General features: G+C 39.5%; 1 protein-coding gene across 1 annotated transcript in view; it reads right to left on the bottom strand.

The window, feature by feature from the left end:
• KAL1 (Kallmann syndrome 1 sequence) overlaps nucleotides 1–22,249 on the bottom strand; it is a 120,467-nt gene extending 98,218 nt beyond the window's left edge. The window contains exons 1-3 of the mRNA XM_009871217.1: nucleotides 22,212–22,249; nucleotides 14,609–14,699; nucleotides 12,939–12,986 (exon numbers count right to left, since the gene is read on the bottom strand). Coding sequence (XP_009869519.1) covers nucleotides 12,939–12,986; nucleotides 14,609–14,699; nucleotides 22,212–22,249 — 177 coding nt within the window. The remainder of the gene's footprint in view (nucleotides 1–12,938; nucleotides 12,987–14,608; nucleotides 14,700–22,211) is intronic.
• Nucleotides 22,250–22,725: the final 476 nt, after the last annotated feature.

The raw sequence follows: 22,725 nt of genomic DNA, 5'->3' as shown, positions 1-22,725 counted from the left end.
GGACTCACATCGAAGAAGTTTGTGTGGGACTGTTTCCTGTGGGACGGACCCCACACTGGAGCAGAGGAAGCATCCTGCCCCTGAGGAGGAAGGAGCAGCAATCAACCCTAACCCCCCCTCCTCATCCCGTTGAGCCACTTGGGGAGAAGAGGTAGAGAAATCGGGAGTCAAGTTAAGCCCAGGAAGAAGGGAGGGATGGGAGGACGGTGTTTTTAAGTTCTGTTTTCATTTCTCACTAGCCTACTCTTACGTCATTGGTAATATTTTTATTTTTCCCCCAACTTGAGCCTGTTTTGCCCATGACCATAATTGCTGAATGACCCTTCCCTGTCCTTGTCTCCACCCATGAGGCTTTTGATATATTTTCTCCTCCTCATGCCACATGGAGGGAGGAGTGAGTGAGCTGCCGTGTGGTGCTTTGCTGTTAGCTGGGCTTAAACCACAGCAACTAACAAGGGGAAGATCTTGTAGGCAGATTGCAGAGGTGCAACGAGCCTCCACTAGAAGGATCCTGCTGACAGATGAACTTTTGAGGTCCCTTCCAACTCCTAACATGCTGTGATTCTGTGATTCTGTGACAGGGCAGGAACTCGTTTCCAGCAAAGATGAGGGTATGTGATCTTCCTACAATACTATGCTGCCTGTTCACTGCTCCTTCATCACCATGCTGTTCTCTTACTATTTCTTTTACAGAATACCACTAATGAATTTAACATTTTTATATGATCTGCCAAAATTAGAAGTTTTAAGTTGCCATTAAGAGCATCAGGCACTTCACAAACACTTTTGAATCAGTCTTTCTTCAGCCAAGCCAGTAAAAAAGTGGATAAACAGCTGAATTTCTAGCTGATTCAGTCTTCCCATATTAGTGATTAAAAACAATCATGTATATGAATAGTGTTTGCAAATCTAGTTTGCTATTGATGGTATCTGAAAAAAAAAAACACTAAAAAGAACATCTTTAAAGAATCACATATAGATACATTCACTTTCTTACAATAGCTACTTTCAAGTGTATTATAAAACGAATTTGCATAATGTTAGGCCCAGGAATAATGAGGACAAATAAGCCTTTCCCTGAAGATGATGATGACCTACTTACTTGCCATTTAAGGAATTAAATTCTTTTTTCTGCAATACTTTCAAACCCTTGTTAAACTAGAAAACACGAAAATCAGATGATTTCCCCTACAGACACACATTACTTTGAATGAAGTACACATTGTTATTTTATGCACCACTATTATCCTTTAAAAAATGTATTTCGACAGAATAAAGCTATATTATTTTAGCTCTCCTGGTTTCAGTTTATTTAATGGTAGGGATAGAAATTAGAAGGAAAAAACATGGCAAGACCAAACAGATGTCTTCCTTTTTTAAAATATTAATTTATTATTCAAATTTATTATGTAACTATAGATTAATTTTAAACTACTCAGTTATAAAACCAAAATATTTAATTCACCTTTTGAAAAAAAAAATAAAAATGAATGATTAAAAGGTGATTACTTTCTGTATCATGACCCAACCAAAAAACGTTAAGTCACAATTACCATAAGAGTTCCTTATGATGACGCAAAGTGAAAGATGATTTTGGATGAGGAAACTGTGCAGCAAGAATAGCTAAACTATAAAGAAACACAATACTTCTGTCATTTGGATGCCCTCATTGACAAATAATGGTAGGATAACAGAACTCTAAATAATATATGGGCAGAACAGATCTCCAGTAGAAAGATGTCAGAACTTTTCTCTGAGACACCAGAGGCACTTAAGAATTATTTCCTGAACCAAGTACCTTCCAAGGTGGCAGAGACAGGCGTGGTAACATTTTCATTGATTTAAACAGTTACTTGTCAGCTCTCATCATCTCAGTGCTTCTTTACAGCTGCAACTCCTAACCTTTCAAAAATCTCACCCAAAGAACTCCAGTCCCCTCCTTGCTCCTAGCCCTTCAGGAGATTTACACCTGCAACACAGTGAGTAAACAATGATACCCTCAGGTATCACTCAACATTACAGTCCAGATCAAAAAAAAAAAATTTAACAGCTGTAGCCAGACTGATCTCTGCCTGCTGGGTCTGACCATACCTCCCATGAGCACTCCTGCCACCCAGAAGCAAACATGGTTAGTTCTCCTCCTAACAACAGCTGCATGAACCAGGCTGGGGACATGCTTGGGGCTCTGTGTTGTATTCCCATGCCAAGTGGAAAGAATTCCAGACATTAGGAAGAACAACACATCAGAATCCATGTGATGTTAAAGCCCGATTGATGTGGACAATAAGTTGAAAGCAATGATAAAGTGGCAATTATTTTTTAAGCAAAGTATTTGTTGTTTACTAAAAAACTTTCTAAGGATACTCAGTGAAGAGATCTGCTTGAAATCCATGGCACACAGATCTTTAATACTGCACCACCTCAGAAACACTTTTGTCTGTTGTGCCTAGAGAGTTATTCTAATATATAGACAGTGCTAAAAGGCAATTAACTCTTTAATATCTGATTAAATATCATACAGTGTTATGAAGCAAAACCTCCAATTTATATTTTAGGACAGACCATGCCTCTGTGCTCAGATAGCTTCCCAATTATTTGCATGCACTCAGAAGTGAGAAACAGTCATAGCTCCCACTTCCAGCTCAATGCTTTCCTCACCTCAATGAGTGTGGGGAGGAAAGGGCGCTTACATCCTTGTCTGTGTGCTTCATAGACAATGTGCCTTCCTCTCAGCACAGCATACTTACTCATCTGCTCAAGCACGTTTTTATCTCCTTCAATATTATGGTAATGGAGGAAATCCAAGATAGGTCACTTGAAAAAACACAGTCTTGCTTTATAGCTGGGTATAAAGCTTATTTAAAGACAGTACTCCTTACTGCAGTGGGTCTAGGCAAGCAAAACTTCTAAAGTCAGGGCTAAGATACAGACATGCATCTGGTTTTCAAGCTCTGTCCCTTTACAGTGGCTTGAATATATTTTAGTACTACATTAAAGGCCAATGCAAGTACATTTTATCTTTGTCACTTAACTAGAGCTATATTTGATCTAACTCTGATGTTACATCCCACAAGAGGAGAAAAGGGCCATACATTTAAACAGACTATTACAGCCTGTTTTGCACGAACAGTTAAATTAAGTTAATGAAATGTGATTTAATAAGACAAAATTAAGATTCTGATCTCAACTGCAAAGTTATAAATTTTGTACACATTTTCCAACTTATGTGAGTTATTACAATTCTCGAATAGTAACTCAGGACACTGAGCTTAGGGAACTAAGACTGTATTTGGGAAATCAAAATCTCAAACATATGTCCATGTTATATATCCCCTTCTGCATATAGAGCGCAAAGTTACTGAAAGGTGAGAAAAAAAATATGTTCAACGTTTGAGCAAACTGGGTGGTGAGAGACCTGGAAAAATTCATTGCTTGTTTTCAAGCAGATTTACTGATAATTTTCCTTAGACTTTGTAGCATTGTCTGTCTTTACTGTCTGACCAGTGTTGCTCCAGTTATGATTAGCCTTATGCTAGATGTTACTTAATCAACTGCTTTCTAGATCACAAAAATTTGCAGTTGATTAGGCTGCACAGCTCCATTGCTATTTCAAAGTTCCCAGGAAGGGATTACTTTTTTTGCTCAAACACCTCTAAATAAAGGGTTCTGCAGTCTGAATATTCCTGGATTCTGAACAGTGTTCACTGAAGCAGATAAAGCTATGTTAAAGAAGCATTTATTGCTTCAGCATGCCAGCTTCAATAAATTTCTGTCAGATATGTGTGTTTGTGCTCACACCCATGCACACATTTCTCCCTTTAGCCATAATGTCTGCCTGTGTATTGTGTAGAGTATGCAGAGTTAAGGTCTAAAGCCAGCATTTACATTTTTGAGACAAGAGTTGAGAGTGCTATGCTATTATCCTCAAAGTCAGTGTTGGCACAATTCAGTCATTAATGACAATTTTGTCCTTTCTGCAGGAAAGAGGGCTACTTAATCTTTGGCTGGTTATGCGTAGCACTGGCTTGGTTTGCTCAGTATTCAGCAGTTCGAATTTCAAACAGCATAGTGATCAGACTTGCTTACCTCCATTATGAAGTGGACAAGGTAAAACTGGCCAAAAAAGCAAGCTTCCAAGAAGTCAAACTTTTCTATAAACACACAGTGAGAAATGCAGCAGAATTCTGCATCAATGAAAACCCAGGGCAGAGGGACAGACTACCAGTATGCTCCTTCTTCCCTACCAACGGTAAGAGTTTTAGCAATGGTGATAGTCTTTGAGAAGAAAAATTATCACACAAAATGGCCACAAAAAATTATCAGGAGGGTGAAACACCTCTCCTGTGAAGAAAGGCTGAGAGAGTTGGAGTTGTTAAGTCTGGGGGACAGAAGACTCCAGGGAGATCTTATCATGGATGTCCAGTAATTTAAGGGAGTCTTCAGGCAAGATGGGGAGGGACTTTTTAGCAAGGCGTGCTGTAATAGGACAAGTGGTAATAGCTTTAAACTAAAAGAGAGTAGATTCAGACTAGACATAAAGAGGAATTTTTTTATGATAAGGGTGGCAAAACACTGGAACAGGTAGAACAGAAGTGGTGGAAGCACTATCCCTTGCAACATTCAAGGTCAGGTTGGACTGGGCTCTGAGTAACCTCATCTAGTTAAAAGATGTCCCTGCTTATTGCAGGGGGGTTGGAGTAGACCTTTAAAGTCTCCTTCCAATCCAAACTACTCTATGATTCTATGAAAAATGAAAATAACTTGATTCTAATCATTTGTCCTTGAGAGAGAAAATTATCAGCAGGACCATTAAGAGTGAAGACCAAGCAAAACAACTTCCATCAAGCCCTAAGGTCTGTTCTTCAAGACAAAAACACTGAAGTTGAACAAACCAATAAACAGTAAGAGCTGGGAAACTAAAACCAGTATCTGGAAAAGGACATACCCTTTATGTTTCACAGTACCACCTGAAAGTAAGCATCAGGGCTTAAGTAAGTTTTTTTCCATCATCAGGTTATTCCACAACTGCAAGTTTACTTATCTACAGAGAATCTAGCTGGTAACAGTATTGGACTGGAAGGATGAGTGATGTGATCCAACGTGGCAACTATGAAGAATATGAAATTCCTTTGTTTCTACTTACTTCAGTGTCCCATGTTCTAATACAACTGGTCTTTTGATATCCAAAAAATAAAACTTGGTATTTACAAATATAGCGTGATACATCAGAGGATTACAAACTACTGTAAACATTGTTTGGATTTTAGCTCTGTTTATTTGTCAGTTCTCAAGACCCTTAGAGAACAAAGGAATTTCTGTCATCACAGCACATTTATACACTAATGCTTTTGTATAAACATAAACACTGCATCACAAAGCTCCTTCTTCTATCTCCCCAAACAAAAATATCCAGAAATTTCAGTCAACTTATTTTTTAGCTAGTTCAGCTTTAATTATCTAACCACTACAGTTAGAGCCCGCTCTACCTTTTTTACAGATTAATATAATTAAAAAACCAACTCATGTATAAGAATGCAAGTAATCAGTATTACATCTGCCTTCTTATTTCGTATATGCTTAGGATTATTCTCTTTATTTAGCACACCAATAATCTGACCAATTCTTATGAAGTCAGTTCTATTACATGGTTTTACCTTACCTTTTACTAGATGAAAGAAAAACACTCTGTCTAGCAGATTAAGACAGAAATTTTTATTCATCTTCTTTTTAGCTAAAAATCAAAACATCCATTATCTCAGCCTCTCATGGGTGGTACTCAAATCACGATAGATTGACAACACCAACTCCTTTTATATATTACAAAGCTATCCCTATCGTGCTGTAGCTTTCTTGTGTAAATAACAGTGGCTCAACATACTTTCCAGCAGAGATGTGAGTTTCCAGGCTAAGAAACCTGGAATGTTCCAGCTACTTCAGGCTAATGATCTCTCAAATGCACACTAATATGTTTGATAAAAGTCTCCCAGCATGTGTGCACAGAATGCTTACCATAAGAATGACAGTACTGTGGGCAGGGCAAATCGCTGACACCATTTCAGACTGAGTTAGATGTTGGAGGCACAAATTAAAACTGTGAGCTTTCATTTCACTGGGCTTTGACAGATGGAAGAGTGCATCAAATCTCTAATTGTTTAAACCATTAACTCATCTTTCCACCTGCATTATCCTTGGAAAGAGCTCAGCTGGAAGCCTGAAACAATTGCTCACGGACTGAACTGAGGAGTGCGTATTATTCTGAAGAGAAATTAAGAGTTGTATTTTTGAAACTGGCTGCTTATTTGGCTGCAGCATTTGTAAACTTATTTATCTTCATTTTCAGATTTTCCTCTCAGTTCTGAAAACTCAAAAACTAGCCTTTCATCCTTTCTGCAGAATCAATCAATCAGGGATCACTGCTTTGGCTGCTGGGAACAAAAAAGTTGTATTGCAATTCACAGTGCATTATGATGATCCCCATTTATCTCTACCCCTTTTAAATGCCACTGCACATGCAGTTGTAAATCATCCCCTCTGGTCTTTTGACTTTCAGTTGCTTACAAAAAGAAAAACTTGTAAGAAGCTGTAAAAAAAATAAAACAAAAACAAACAAAAAACACCCCTCATCTCTACTTCAAACTCTCTTGAAATGCCTTTTCCAATCATTTTGCCCACCATTAGGTTTGAAATACCTTTCTCTCTAGGCCAGCATCGATGTAGGGCACTTTACCATTTCATGTTACTCTCACTAGCATTTGATTATTACTGTTGTTTTTATAGGGAAGCACCCGTTATGTGCTCAGCAATTCCAAGTCATTGAGAAGAATGGCCCCTGCATTACAGAGCTCACACTGCAAAAGCAAACTGGTAAAACAGAGCAGGAACAGCAAATGCTCTGCACTTACAGTTTAGCAAGACTCACTATTATTAGGAAGATAACAGAAGGCAGTGGGATTTTAAGAACAGGACAGGAGCTTTGTGAACGACAGTAAGCAGGAGTCATTCTGGGCTTAGAAAGCTCAAGTAGAAGAGAAGACAACATGAGGCCACAAATACCTTTAAGGAACTATACAGAGAAGCTCAGAGTGCAGAGGCCAGTCAGTCTGGAGAGAAGAAGGTTCAGAGGGATCTTACCCATGTTTATAAATACCTGACGGAAAGTAATGAATAAGAGGGACCCAGGCTCTTCTCAGTCATGCCCGTGGACCAGACAAGAGGCAATGCAAAGAAATTAAAAAACAGTAAATACAAAAACTCTTTTACTGTGTGGGTTGCCCAGGGAGGCTGTGGTCATCATCTGTGGAGATACTCAAAACCCAGCTGGAACTGGTTCTGGACAACCTGCTCTAGCTCACCTTGCCTGAATAGGGGGAGACCTGGTGGCATAAGTCCTATGATTGCAGTGCGAGAATAAAGGCCTGCTGGCTGATCAGGAGGGATAGGCAGAGCAGGCAAGGTGGAGGAGTCACACTATACGTTAGGGAGAGGTTTATTTGTAAAGCCCTAACATTTAGCAAAAATAAGGTTGAGAGACTCTGTGAGGACTAAGAGAATGGAAAACAAGGGTCCCACCCTTTTTGTAGATTAGAATAACATTGGCTAGCTCTTCTTCCTCGTACTCAGTGACAGGAAGTGTGGGAATGTCTCAAACTTGCACCAAGGGTGGTTTAGACTGGACATTAGGAAGCTTTTCTTTACCAAGAGGGTGATGAAACCCTGGAACAGGCTCCATAGAGAGGTGGTCTAATACCCCAATCCTGTCAGTGTTTAAAAGGTATTTGGATAATGCCCTTAAAAACATACTTTAGCTTTTAGTAAGCCCTGAATTTGGCAGGCAGTTGGATCTGATGATCATTGTAGGTTCTCTCCACTTGAAGTATTCTATTCCATTCAGTTCTACTCTATGAGGAGCAGCTGAAGGAACTGGGTTTGTTTTGCCTGGAGAAAGAAGGCTTAGGGGAGACCTTGTTGCTCTCTACAACTACCTGAAAGGAGCTTGTAGTCAGGTGAGTGTCTCTTCTCCCATGTAAAAAGCGACAGAACAAGAAGAAATGGCCTCAAATTGTGCCAGGGGAGGTTTATATTGGACATTAGGAAATATTTCTTCACCAAAAGGGTTGTCAAGCACTAGAACAGGCTGCCCAGGGAAGTGGTGGAGTCACCATACCTGGAGGTATGTAAAAGACGTATAGATGTGGTACTTAGGGACACGGTTTAGTGGTGGATCTGGCAGTGTTAGGGTAATAGGTGATCACAGAATCACAGAATTATTGAGGCTCAAAAAGACCTCTGAGATCATCCAATCCAACCTATGTCCCAGCACCACCACATCGGCCAGAGCACAGCAGTAAGTGCCACATCCAGTCTCTCCTTAAACACCTCCAGGGACGGTGACTCCACCACTGACCTGGCCAGCACCCTCTCCACAAGGAAGGGCTTCCTGAGATCCAACCTAAACCGCCCCTGATGCAGTTTCAGGCCGTGCCCTCTCATCCTGTCACTAGTTGCCCGGGAGAAGAGCCCGACCCCCACCTGACTACACCCTCCCTTCAGGCAGTTGTAGAGAGTGAGAAGGTCCCCCGAGTCTCCTCTTCTCCGAGCTCAACACCTCCAGCTCCCTCGTTGCTCTCCTCACAGAACGTTCCCTCCAGTTCCTTCCCCAGCCTTGTTGCTCTCCTCTGGACCCGCTCCAGCCTCTCAAGGTCTTTCTTGCAGTGAGGGGCCCAGACCTGCACACAGCACTCGAGGGGAGGCCTTGCCAGGGCTGAGCACAGGGGCAGAATCACATCCCTGCTCCTGCTGACCACACTGTTCCTGATACAGGCCAGGATGCCATTGGGCTGTCAGGTCACCTGGGAACACTGATCTTAAACATCTTTTCCAAACTAAATGATTCTATGACTCTACTCTGTTCTGTTCCACTGATTTCCAGAGAAAAAACCACCAAGTTTTCAAGACTAAGTTTCATGATTAATATATTGAAGATTAAAATAATAAAATACTAAAAGAACCGATTTCAGGACCAAATAGCTTTTGGATTAATATTCACTGTTTTTATCAACACACAAAGAACATACAGACATTGTCACATAAAAATATACTAGTTTGTATGCACAATAATTCTGAAACATTATTTTAACTCTAACCAACAGTACCAAACACTTTTCTCCTAGATATACTCTAAAAAAGTCTTAACCTTAGAATTAACTTCAATGCCAAAGTATATTTTTAAGGACTATATGAAAATCAAACACGCCACATATCTAGTGCAAGTAAAGAGATAAAATAAAGCAAAAAAAATTGTTCCATTCAATTTCTAACAAAAAAAATCTTCTTCTGAGACCATGAGATTTTTTTTTAAATAAAAGAAAATCAAATACCCACCATAAATTAGTAGTGAGAGGAATGAGCACAGTATAAAGGAGCAAAACACAAGAAAAAAGGACAAATAATATGAAGAGCATAAACTCAAACAAAGCAATAGAATTATGGATGAGGTTAGATGAAGAAGTTTTGGTTTCAAATCCACTTCCAAAGAAGCTGACAACAATCTTCACAGTGTCAACTTTACCTCAATACTCATATTCACAGTGGAAGCCAATTGACAGGATCCCAAGAAAGCCCTCAGTCTGCTTCAACTCTTTACAAGCAGCGAAGTAGAAGTGCACGATGGCAGTCAACAAATAATTACCGCAACCGAAAACTGAAATTTATTTAATGATCTTATAGTTGTCCTAATTATTATAGTAGAGTATTTTTAACATATTGAAATTACCCAACTCATGTCAAGACAGGGCAAGCATTCAAGAGCTCTCTTGTGCTTTATCTTGCAAAATAGACCTCTGGAGAGATTTTAATAAATTAAATTACATATAAAGTCATTGATGCGTATTTTGCTGCTCACAGTCATGCTTTGTGACTTGCTCCATTAAGACAGAAAAAATAAACAGCCATTTGGGATGAAGATAACAATCCACAGCTGTTCCTGTGACAGTTAAAACTATTTTAATTTATTAGATTTGCACCTCTTTGAAAAAATCAGTAGTTCTCAAAGGTATTAATCTTCAAACTAACAGTTGTCTACATTTGTATTAAAAGACAATTTAATAGCTGGAATTAACTGTACAGGTACTTCACTGACCAAACAAATTTGAATAATATCTCATTAACAGTTATCTTCAACTACAGAAGTTTTTCTGAATATAAAGACTACAGACTTCTACGAGGAAAAAAAAATATTTTCATTGTATACTAGTATTAAGACATTTTTCCCAGTCATTCTATGCACAAAATTGTGGCCACAAAATTTCCAGAGTTTTATGCCAGACTGATGTTACTCTCGGAGAATAACTGACAGACTTTAGAGCAGCTTTTTGCCAGGTCAGGTCTAGGCAAAAGAAGGCAATACAGACATCAAATGTGCAATGAGGAGAAAACACATTCAAAAGCCCTGTATTGGGTGTTTTATGATGTTTTTTTCTTGTCCATACTTCATTTCCCATCCAGGACTTCTACTTATACAGGACACTTTTACAGGACACATTCCAAGGACACTCAGTGTCTCAACATACAAGGACACTCAGTGTCCTTGGAATAAAATAATAACTCTTCTAAAATAAAATTTGGATTGGTTATGTTACGAATAAGAAGATAGACTACACTGTACCTTTTCCATTTGACAAATTGTTCTATGAAGAAATAAAATAGTAGAAACATTACTAAATTAACTACCTCATCTTCTATTGCTGTATCAGCTATTGTTTGATACATTGATGCAACTGCCAAAAAAAATATCTCCACTGTATCAAATGCAAATACTTGTGCACACAAAAAGTACTCCTGTGCTTCAAAGGGTCCCACCCCCAACAAAGTTGCTGGATGTTTGCTGTCATCTGCACTTTACAATGAGTAACCTCAAAAATCTCTGTCACTAAACACCAGAACCACAAAATAAAGGTGGACACTGGAAGAATCCTTTGGGGAAAAATGTCATTGGAGATATTTAGCAGAATCACAATCATATAAACCTTCTCCACTGAGCTGCTGAGAAGCATTGAAAGGAATTTGCATTTTTAAAAGGTTAACTCAATTCCCTGTATTGCTTTGAAAATTTCAGTTAAGCAACATGATTAGTTGACTTTGCATTGCAGAACACAGAAAACCAAAGCTTGCCTGAAATGAGAACATGCTGTGGTTCAGACCTGCTAATAATTTAATCAAATTTATATTTATTTCTTTTTCTAAACATGTCAAAGCTGCTTTCTTAAGGAAAATGTTTTACCATCCTAGGAAAGAATGCAAACATATGCTAACATAACTGTGACATATATGATAAGAAATTTAAAACTTCAGCTGTTGTATTATAATATCATACTAATTTGTAAAATTATTACATTGATTTCAAGAGACTAATATGAGCTGAAGTTAATCCTTGAATTCATAATATGTTCTGTGGTTTCCATGAATTTTTAATTGATTCCTCCCTGTCTGTATGTTCCTATAACCTTTGCCTGTTTTAAAAACTGGACAACTCTTGTATGATTACTTCTTTGTCAGACAGACAAACCACTGAAAAACCTTTCAGATTACATATCACAGTAGCTTTTGTAACTGAATAAAAAAAGAAGATTACACTGGGATCACTGTGGTGCAAGACACCACAGTGTTTTCCTTAAAAGGCTATTTAGTTATGATGAAACACATTCTCTGCAACTCTGCTTGGGCTTTTTCAGGAATGATGAGATATTATTGCAGAAGTGCAGTCCTTGGAAGTGTGGCAGGGATAACAAGAAATGTTCTATTCTCCTCTTATACTGACATTATGTCCTGGTTTTAATACTGACAAAAGGGATCAATTTTATTTTATTTTCCTGAGATGGAACAGTCAGAACAAAGTTCATCCATCTCCAGCACCATTCATTTAAAGACAAGCTCTATCAGTGAACCAACAGTGTCACTCTTTAGATGTAGAGAAGAAATTGTCAAGTGATAAAATCAACAGTTAGCACCAGCATTTACACAGATTACTTTATTAAAACAATACAGAACAACGTTACTTGGATTTAATCCCATCTGCAGTATAACCTGCACAGAATAAAGAATAAATATTGAACTTTTAAAAGCTTCATTTGTTGTAGAAATGCATTTCCAGGAAGATTAGACAAAAATACTACCTTCATCATTTTCAGGTAACTTTCCAACGGATGCATGTTTCATCACGTGTATGACCAGTCAGCACCAGAACGTGCTGGTGACACATCAAAGCTCTCAAATCATTGTTGCTTCTATCCAGGCACCACAGAATGACTCTTGAACATGAGAATAAGTTGGCAATTAGCTCACCTACCCCCTAGGCTTTCAGCTAAAGTGCTAGGAGAGAGGACAGGGCATCAGTGGCACCACAGAATGACTCTTGAACATGAGAATAAGTTGGCAATTAGCTCACCTACCCCCTAGGCTTTCAGGGCTAAAGTGCTAGGAGAGAGGACAAGGCATCAGTAGAACCACTGGGATTTGCATCAAGAATTTTTTCAAAGAAAATCAGCATCGGGCTAAAAATTAAATACCCAAATTGAATGAAATGTTGAATGTTGACATACTTCAGTGATGATGGAGGAAGATTTTAAAGTTATTGACAGTTTTACTCTCTTATGACTCGAAATATTGAAAGAGCATAAATAATACACATGGATTTTAGCCAAGTTTGTTGATAACCACAGAATCAGGTTGGTTTAACTAAGCTTGTTATGTATCCTCAAACATGATTCCTTTTCCTGAAAGAATAAATCACTGTTTTAATTTTGGATATGTAATTGTAGGTTCAGATTTCCAAATAAAATATAAACAGATGCTTCTGAAAAGAGGCTAAAATGAAAAGTACTTAATTTACAGATAAAAGACTGAAAGCAACTAGATAACTTAAATGGGGGGGGAGGACATACCTTTGAACATTGTTTATGATTCTGGCACCAAGCAAGTGATCCATTGTTCTGAAAGACAAAGAAAATGTACATGAATATTAATACTTCTTTAAGACTAGACATGATCACCTTACAAGGTTTAAACAGAATACACTATCCACTTCTGCTTAGAGAATGATATTGTGTCACAACATGAGTAACAATCCTGACTACAACTCCTCGTGTGGAGTAAAAGGCTCAGGCAAGTGTAAACGGACCAGAGAAAAGTTAGGAAAGCATTTCATCAGGCAAAGCTGGTGGAAAATTGACTGAAGTCATCTTTTAGTTCATCTTTGTAAACACTTACTATCTAGACTTGCTAGGAAGCAAACAAAAGGTAGCACTTGTATTTAAGAAATTGGTACGGGTAGGTAGTGATTCATGAGCAGAAAGCTCATTAGTCACATTTCAATATGGCACAATATTTAAAATGAATTACTAAGGAAAGATAACAAACGGCTTTGAAGTAAATGGGAAATTTAATTAAATGTGACATGAGTTTACCAGAAGTGAACCAGGCCAGTTTTATTTTACAGTTTTGATAAAACTGTATTTCCCAGATGAGACAACACTACAGCTCACATTTATCTTGACAGCAGTAAAACAACCAATACAGTATCATATGCAAAATAATAATTTAAGCTAAAGGAAAAGACAATATGATGAGGACAGAAAGACAAATATGAAACTGGCACAAGGAAAAACAGCAACCTGTTGTTCGACGACGAAAGCTTCTAAAGGGTCAATTTTTGAAACAGTATTTCCTCGTTAAAAATACCACAGCTCAAGAAAGAGAAGTGTATGTTTGTGGGGTTATGAGATAAGAGAAAATACTGATTCACTTTCTGTATAGTGAAAGAACATACAGTGGAAGATCAAAACAACACCGGGAAAATCTGAATGACCTTGTGGAATGAATATGAGAAATGAGGTACAAATTCTGCAACACAGAGTGTATATTTATGTACCTAGGAACCTACACATATATATAATTCTTCCATAACTTATAAACTTGTATTCTGGAAACAGAACAAATGAAGATTCTGGTAAATTTGTTGGTTAGAATTTGACTACAACAGTGAGTTTATGAGGGAGTAAAAGGACATCCTTTTATATGAATTAGGAAAGGTGTTTTTTGCAGGGATGAATTAATGTGATTATTAATGTGATTGTACTATACCTTCACTTTTGGAACTGACTATGTACCTGTAAACCAGTCTCAATGGAAGGCCAGAATGCAAAGGACTACGAATACTAAACTTTTTTCACTCTCTCTTGGTTTTGGTGTTTTTTTGGTTTGGGGTTTTTTTTCGGTGTTTTATTTATTTATTTATTTATTTATAAATAGGGGAAGATGTAAGTAATGGAATAATACATATACATAACTTTCTGTATAAAAATTACACAGATAAAGACAAAATTATACTATGACTGTACAATGGCAATTTAGAAGCAGAAATTGCAACCAAGCCAACTAGACCAGTGTCTTCAGAAGAGCAGTACTCAGTTCTGACCTCAGCAACAGTTAGAAGCTTGAATACAGTGACCTGCTACTACAATTAAGAAGTCTATACTTTGAAGCTTGATCTCTCACAGCAAATATTTGAGGAGATCATGTTTGTGCATGTCTTCATAGGCATATGTAGTCATACCTTCACAAAACCTCCCAAGGTATGGCCAGCAGATCGAGTGAAGGGATTATCCCCCTCTACATCACTCTCACCTGGGGTGCTGCATCCTGCTCTGGAGTCCCCAGTACAAGAAAGTTAAGGACCTGTTAGAGCAGGTCCAGAAAAGGCCCATGAAAATGGCCACAGGACTGCAGCATCTCCCCTCTAAGGAAAGGCTGAGAGTGCTGGGGTTGTTTAGCCTGAAGAAAAGAAGGCTTAGGGTAATATTATTGTTACATTTCAATCTATGAAGTGGAGAGACACTTCTCATCAAGGTCTACAGCGACAGAACAAGAGGCAACAGCTTTAAACTAAGAGACCGTAGATATATATTGGACATAAGGAGGAAATTTTTTACAATAAGGGTAGTGAGACACTGGTATAGGTTGCCCAGGGAAATGGTGGATGGTCCATCATTTGGAGTGTGTTCACAAGAGGTTTGAGCAGCCTGATATTATGAAATATGTCCCTCTCCAGGGCAGGGTGGGGGGACTAGATTACCTTTAAAGATCCCTTCAAACCCGAATAATTCTGTAATTCTATGATCATGATGATTTTTCAATTCATACCGTCACAGAAGGGTTGAGGGTTGAAAGGGACCTCTAAAGGTCATCTGGTTCAACGCCCCTGCTCAAGCAGGGACAGCTATGGCCAGTAGCACAGCACCAGGTCCAGACAGCTTCTGAATATCTCCAAGGTCGAAGACTCCACAACTTCTCTGGGTGACCTGTGCCAGTGCTCAGTCACCTCACAGGAAAAAAAAGTGTTTCCTCTGATGTTCAGACAGAACCTCTTGAATTTCAGTTTGTGCCCATTGTTCCTGGTCCTGTCATCGGGCACCGCTCAAAAGAGCCTGGCTCGATCTTCCTTGTACCCCCACTTAAGGTATCTATACACATTAATGAGTTCCCTCCTCAGCCCTGTCTTTTGTAAACTAAGCTGTCTCAGCTCTCTCAGTCTTTCTTCACAGCATCTTCATGGCCCTTCACTGGACTCTCTCCAATATGTCCTTACATCTCTTCTACTGAGGAGCCCCAGAACTGGACACAGAACTCCAGCTGTGGCCTCACCAGTGCTGAGGAGAGGGGAAGGAACATCTCCCTCGATCTGCTGGCAACACCTTGCCCATTGCAGACGAGGATACCATCAGCCTTCTTTGCAGCAAGAGCATTTTGCTGGCTCCTGTTCAACTCAGCGTCCACTGGGATCCCCAAGAGCTTTCCTGCCAATCTGCTTTCCACATGGGTGGCTCCATCGTACGTTAGTGTATCAGGTTATTCTCCAATAGGTGCAGGACTTTGCATTCCCCCTTGCTGAAATCCATGAGGCTCCTGCCAGCCCATTTCTCCATCCTGTCAAGGTCTCTCTGGATGGCAGCACAACCCTCTGGCATATCTGCCACTCCTTCCTGTTTTGTGGCATCAGCAAATTTCCTGAGGGTACTTTCTACCCTATCAACTAGGTCATTAATGAAGATGTTAATCCCCTGGGACACACTATCAGGCCCTCACCTCCAACTAGGCTTGCAGTGCTCATCATCACCTTCTGGGCCTGGCCATTCAGTGTGTTTTCAGTCCACCTCACTGCTCATCCAACAGCTGGTCTGTAAGCATTTTCAGGAGATGTTGTCAAAGGCCTTACTGAAGTCCAAGTAAACAACATCCACAGGTCTCACAGGTCAGTTACTTCATCACAGAAGTTTATCAAGTTGGTCAAGAAAGATTTCCTCTTGGTGAAGTCATGGTGACTGCTGATTATTTTGTAGTCCTTAATGCGCCTGGAAATAGATTTCTGGATGAACTGTTCCATCACCTTCCCAGGGATGGAGCAGAGGCTGACCGGCCTGTAGTTTCCTGCATCCTCCTTCTTTCCCTTCCTGAAGACAGCAGTTACATTTCATTTCCCTGAGTCTTTGGGCACTTCTCCCAATGGCCATGATCAATCAAAGATTATTGCCTTGCAATGACAATGGCCAGCTCCCTCAGCACTCTGGGTGCATCCCATCAGGACCCATGGACTTCTTTATATCCAGTTTCCTTAAATATTCACTGACCTGATCCTTGGTCTCTGGAACCTTGCGTTCCTGAAGGCTGATCTTGCTCTTGAGCTTGGAGGAGGTGATCCTTGAATATTAGCCCATTTTCTTGGGCCACCCTTCCCTCCAAGGCCTTATCTCACAGGACTCTTCCAAGCAGATATTTGGTGAAGTCAAAGTCTTTCCTGAAGTTGTTCCAAAAATCTTCCCAGCTGTCTCAGGAGCTTGGATGCAACACAAAAAATACAGCAAAAAGAACCAGAATCCTTTCTGTTCAAGATGCTCCACACTAAAAGGACCAGAAAGCACAGCAAGCAAAAGGACAAAAACAATATGCATTTTGACTCACGTGTTCCCATCAGATAGTTTGTAGAAAGTAAAGCCTTCATAAAGCAGAGAACGTAAATCACCTTTTAACCTAAACACAAGTTATTTTAACAATACCAACAGCTAAGCACACTCTTTTACGTACTGATGGGCCAACTGAATTTAAAAAGAAACAAACCTCGGATCTACTCCAACGTCAGCAGGACAAACAAATTTTTGCTTAGATCAGTCATCTGAGGGCATGTCCTTTCTGTACTTAGAGATGAGCACACCTCACTGAGATGGTTTCATAAAAATACCAATGGTGAGTCACTTCTAAGTACAATTCAGAATCACCTTTCAAATTTTTCTTAAGCTTCTGTTAGCACGAGGGACAAAAAATGAAGGATAAGGTAATTATTCTACAAACTTGGGTCTGTCAGCCATGTAAGATAAGTCACTGCCGTCTTCATGTTGTGTATTAAGCATAATTTGAATCTGATACAATGCAAAGTCAATAACACAGATTTGGTTCAGACCCTTTGGGAAGTTCAGGAACTGAAACCAAAGCACTGAACTTGAATGTTACTGCTCTACCTCCTGAACCAAATTAATGAAAATTATACTTACACTTTCACCTCAACTTGTAATCTGAACTTCAGAAACTTTAATAGATATGCCATTTTTTCATATGAACTGTAATGCTAAAAAAGTTCTACTCCTGTATTACCTATAGAGCTCTGGGGATGACAAATGTAAAGATTTATCTACTCCTTTCCACTGGTAAGTTTATTTAGGAGCAATTTCAAAGTTTTAGTTCGTATGATTTAATTTCAGTATTTTATGAAAATTTATTTTGTCTTTGCAGCAGATTATAATACAATCATTATTTGATTTTATAATACCATTTTTATCTGTCATTTCTGTAGATCTTACCTAAAACTGAGATTTACTAGCATAAAAATAGCTAACTATGAGCACCATGTCAGGGCCTACCTCTTCAAAAAGAGATATAACAAGAAGAAATAAAACTTTAGAACAGTCATAAATAACATATGCTTGTGGGAATACTTCAGTATTACCCTCTATGCTGTATGAGGATTTATTATTTCCATTTACAGATCTAGCCAGCAATAATGTTAAAACAATATTTTATGTGTTACTTCCAATTTATCCCTCTTTTCTTCTTCATATAAAATGTGACAGAGGTAGCTGATTGCAATAACAGATTAGTAGCGGCTCACCACTTTGTTTCAGTTATGCTGCTGCTTTCCACTGAACTAGAAAAAGCACTCCTGCTTTTGAATTATATCTGTTACTTGAGACAATAAAGCCTTAAATGTCCAGATATGTGGCTCCCCTACTTCGTAATTCCAATGTCTACAACTGCTTTCATTCTTCTGCTGAAAACTATTACTAGTTGAAATAAAAAGTAAGTTTAGTAAAACACGAAAAGTATTATTTAACAACATCCAATTTAACATGACGTAAATGATCTTTCATTGCGCAAGGTTAAAGAGCAAATTCTACAGGCTTCCTTTGAACAACAGGGTGTCTATCAGAGGAAACAGGAATGTCAAATGAACACTCTCCTCCACTCTGCATCTTAGCAAATGGTTAATCTATTTTACACAAACATTCAGCTGTGATCTTTTTTTCTGCTTTTAATCTAGTGTACCTGGCTGAAAGTGTAATTTCAAACTACCAAAAATTTGTGTTTCATCTGTATAATTTTACATGTTCCCAGATTAGATCCTTAGTTCCCTCATGTCTATTTTCTCTTGAAACCCAGTCCTGACCTGACTTATGCCAATGAGAGTTTTGACTTAGTCTTTAGTGGCAGCTTAACTCTGCTGTGCAGAAATGGCCTCAAGGAAGAGTTAAAATACCACTGTTTCCACTCATCTATACACCCTCCACCAGCGTACATTCACCAGTGTATATTAATCTCTAAAATGAAGAGAAGAAACTGTGCTCAGTGGGGCAAACTCCAAATATTCTATCTTCCCAGCACTGACATACCATAGGAAAGATGTCAAGCGGACAGGACTCAAACAGTCTCCAGCATCCATGGAGACAACAAGAACTCAGGCCACCATCTGGGCCTCACACACTTTCAGCCTGCCAGAATAAAAACTGTAGACAAACAGAATCAGACCTTCAAAGACTAAGGCTGTTTGTCTTGTATAAGGCAAGAGTTTACAAAAGCAAAGGCAGGAAGAGAGGGGGAAAAATATTAAAAAAATAAATATAAATATTACAAGATTTATCATTTATTTTTTTCATGAAAATACAACCCATAAGTATTTTCAATGAAGCTGATGAGTTGGCATGTTTAATCAGTCTTACTAGACTTCATTTCTGCAAGTATTTATGTGCACGTTTGCTTTCTGCTGATAAACTACTAGTGTCCTTTGGCCTAAATAGTTAAGATAGAAACATCTATGTTCTGTGCCCTCTCATGCCTTGAAAAAAGAATAGTTGTGCAGTATCTCATGTAAGAAAAAATGCAAGTAAAGAGGCAATGAAGAATCAATCTTCATCTATTTACAGTGTACCCCAGGGAAAAAAATTAATAACCCTCACAAGCAAGGAAAATCTGGCCTTCCATCAGATCAATGACAAAAAAAAAAGTTTCCTTCATTTTTACCTCTGTCTATAATTATGTTAGGAGATACAATCCTTCTTTTGAAATGCCAAAGATCAGCTCTGAAAAAGGAACTAGCTACTTAATCTGCTATGACAGTACCTGTGTACCTATTACCCCTGACCAATCTTCAGTTCACATTTGAGTAAAACTGCTGTCTCTCAGAAGTGGCCTCTCCTGATGACTGCACTGATTCTTTCAAAATGACAAAAAAAGCGTATCAATAAGCCCTTCACATAACAGTACTAACTGATGTGAAACAGAGCATTTCAGCAGACAAATCAATAGCTGCTGCAATGATGAATTTAAAGAGACAGGTTCCAAACATTTTCTTTAACCTTTCAAAAATCTCAACAGCATGGAATTACATGTAATGGCAAAATATAATTTATACTGTGCCTGACATCCATTTCCTGACTGCATGCTCACTAAGACACAAATTAATACAGTGACTTATCTACGGAAACGCTGTGTGTCCCCAGGCCCAACACCACGCTGTGGAATTAAGGTGCAGAATGAAATCAACAAATACAAACTAGACTTTCCAGTTCCCAAATATCACAGTATGCACCTAGCAATGAATTTCAGAAAAGCCTGTACACTTAGTGGAGAGAGATACCAAACCCACAGATAGGAAATGCCAAAGAAAAAATATTTCTCCAAGCATTTCTCTTGCAATTAAACAAAAACTTGCAATAAATGTATGGACATAGGAACCACTGTTCCATCTCTCCTGGTCTCTGGGCAATGCTACAGGCTTGGGGAAGAGTGGCTTGAAGGCTATACAGCAGAAAAGTACCTGGGCCTTCTAACTGACAGTCGACTGAACATGAGCCAGCAGTGTGCCCAGGTGGCCAAGAAGGCCAACGGCATCCTGGCTTGTATTAGAAATTTTGTGACCAGCAGAAGAAGGGAGGTGATTGTCCCTCTGTACTCAGCACTGGTGAGGCCGCACCTTGAGTATTGTGTTCAGTTTTGGTCACCTCTCTATAAGAGAGATATCGAGGTGTTGGAGCGAGTGCAGAAGAGGGCAACAAAGCTGGTGAAGGGCCTGGAGAATAAATCTTACGAGGAGCGATTGAGGAAACTGGGTCTGTTCAGTCTGACGAAGAAAAGGCTGAGGGGGGATCTCATCATGCCCTACAATTACTTGAAGGACATTGTAGAGAGGTTGGTGCTGGTCTCTTCTCATAGGTAATTAGGGACAGAACCAGGGGAAATGGTTGCAACAGGGCAAGTTTAGCTGGACATTGGGAAGAAATTCTTCATAGAAACAGTGGTCAGAAACTGGAACAGACTGCCTAGGGAGGTGGTTGAGTCACCATCCCTGGATGTGTTTAAGTGTCGCTTAGATGTGGTGTTGGGTGATATGGTTTAGGGGTGAACTTGTAGTGTAGGGTCAATGGTTGGACTCGATGATCCCAAGGGTCTTTTCCAACCTGAATTGTTCTATGATTCTATGATTCTATGATTATCCTCCTGCATATAAATAACAAGAACTCATTTTCCTTTGAAAATATAGCAGAAAAATGAAAAGATGATACTCTCTTATACAACAGCTTGTACAATTGCCCCAGAAGTCTTTCTCCAAATTAGAGCAAATTTAAGCCCTTCTGTACTTTGAAATTACTCTTAGCAACAGGCTACAGCAAAGACTGAAGCCTAGTCAGCAAAACTGAATCACTCTGTAGAAATCATAGAATGGCCTAGGCTGGAAGGGACCCTAGAGATCATTTAAATCCAGCCTCCCTGTCGCCAGGGACGTCACTTCTCAACTAGATCAGGCAACACATGGGGACCGAACGGGAATCGAACCCACAACCTTAGCGTTGCTAGCGCTACGCTCAACTGACTGATGGATAGAAGAGGATCAGTATAAGATCCTGAAGTCCCAGAAATAATCTGGTTCCTTGTCTTCCATCCAGGGAAGACAGGAAGGACATAAAAAACAAATGAAATATATACATTTTGTTCCTTTTATACAGTCTCTTATTTTGTTGTAAATTGTCTTAGGGAAATAATTCCTTAGCAAGGGATTTCTGCTGCCTTATAATGGCAACAGAATTCTTTCTAATAAGGAATTAAATGGAATAAAGCAAGAATCAACATGACATATATTGAATGTTATTGAGCAGGATCATTTCTGGTACTTACACAGGAGGAATGGTTTTTGCACATATAGCTGCAGTTTCCATTATAAAACTTTGACTGCAATATTTCATCCCATCCTGACAGAAAATGATCAGACCTTGGTTAGTTATACTTTCATCAAGTCTAAGCTCTATCAAACCATATGACAACTGTAACTACTACTTGAACTTTCCAGCAAATTTAAAACCATATCATGTACTGCAGAAAATGCAAGTCCATCCAGCAAGGCACCCCTGCATTCCAGCCTTTCCAGCTGCTGGCAACTGGATTGGAACTCCCAAGAACAGAGCCCCACTCCAGCTGCCGGTACAGCCCATCTCATACCCACTGACAGAGCAGACCAGGCCTCCAGTAGTCAAATCCCCTGTGGTCTTGTCCTTAGAGACACACTCCAAGCTGGCTGGGACTCTCCCGGTCCTGTAGGAGCCAGCCTGCAGTGCTCCCACCCGCAAAGTCGCATGTTCGTATCCAGTTTCCACGCCATGTCACCCACCCATAGGCTTTTCCAGTTGGCTCTTCACTAGTGCTCACACACTCCTCCAGCTGTTGGCACCACAGATGCACACGGCCCCTCTAGCCCAGTCACAGCCCAGTCGCCGGCACCCAGGCCCTCGTTCTCTCCAGTGGCTGGTACCATGGACGCACAGCCCTCCACCCAGGGTCTGACTCTGCTGGCACGAAGTCCCCATGCACACATGGAACAGATGCCCGTCAGCTAAGAAAAGAGTACAAGTGGAATTTGGTAAGATAGGACTGACAGTGTTGGTCAGGAGCAGGACATGGCTAGATAAGTGTGTCACCTATTTACACACATCCAGTCCTTTTTATCCCCTTATCCCTTTATTTCCCCATAAGTCCCATGCCATCCCAAAATGCTCCTCCTTGGCACCCCATAACATGTCCCATGCCCCAGGCAGCATCACCTCTCAGTCCAAAAAGGGAACTGGCTTTGATTCCCTT

Source organism: Apaloderma vittatum, unplaced genomic scaffold (assembly GCF_000703405.1).
Source record: "Apaloderma vittatum isolate BGI_N311 unplaced genomic scaffold, ASM70340v1 scaffold646, whole genome shotgun sequence".
Classification (NCBI taxonomy): domain Eukaryota; kingdom Metazoa; phylum Chordata; class Aves; order Trogoniformes; family Trogonidae; genus Apaloderma; species Apaloderma vittatum.
The sequence above is the reverse complement of the archived record's forward strand: the minus strand, read 5'-3'. Positions and strand labels throughout refer to the sequence as shown.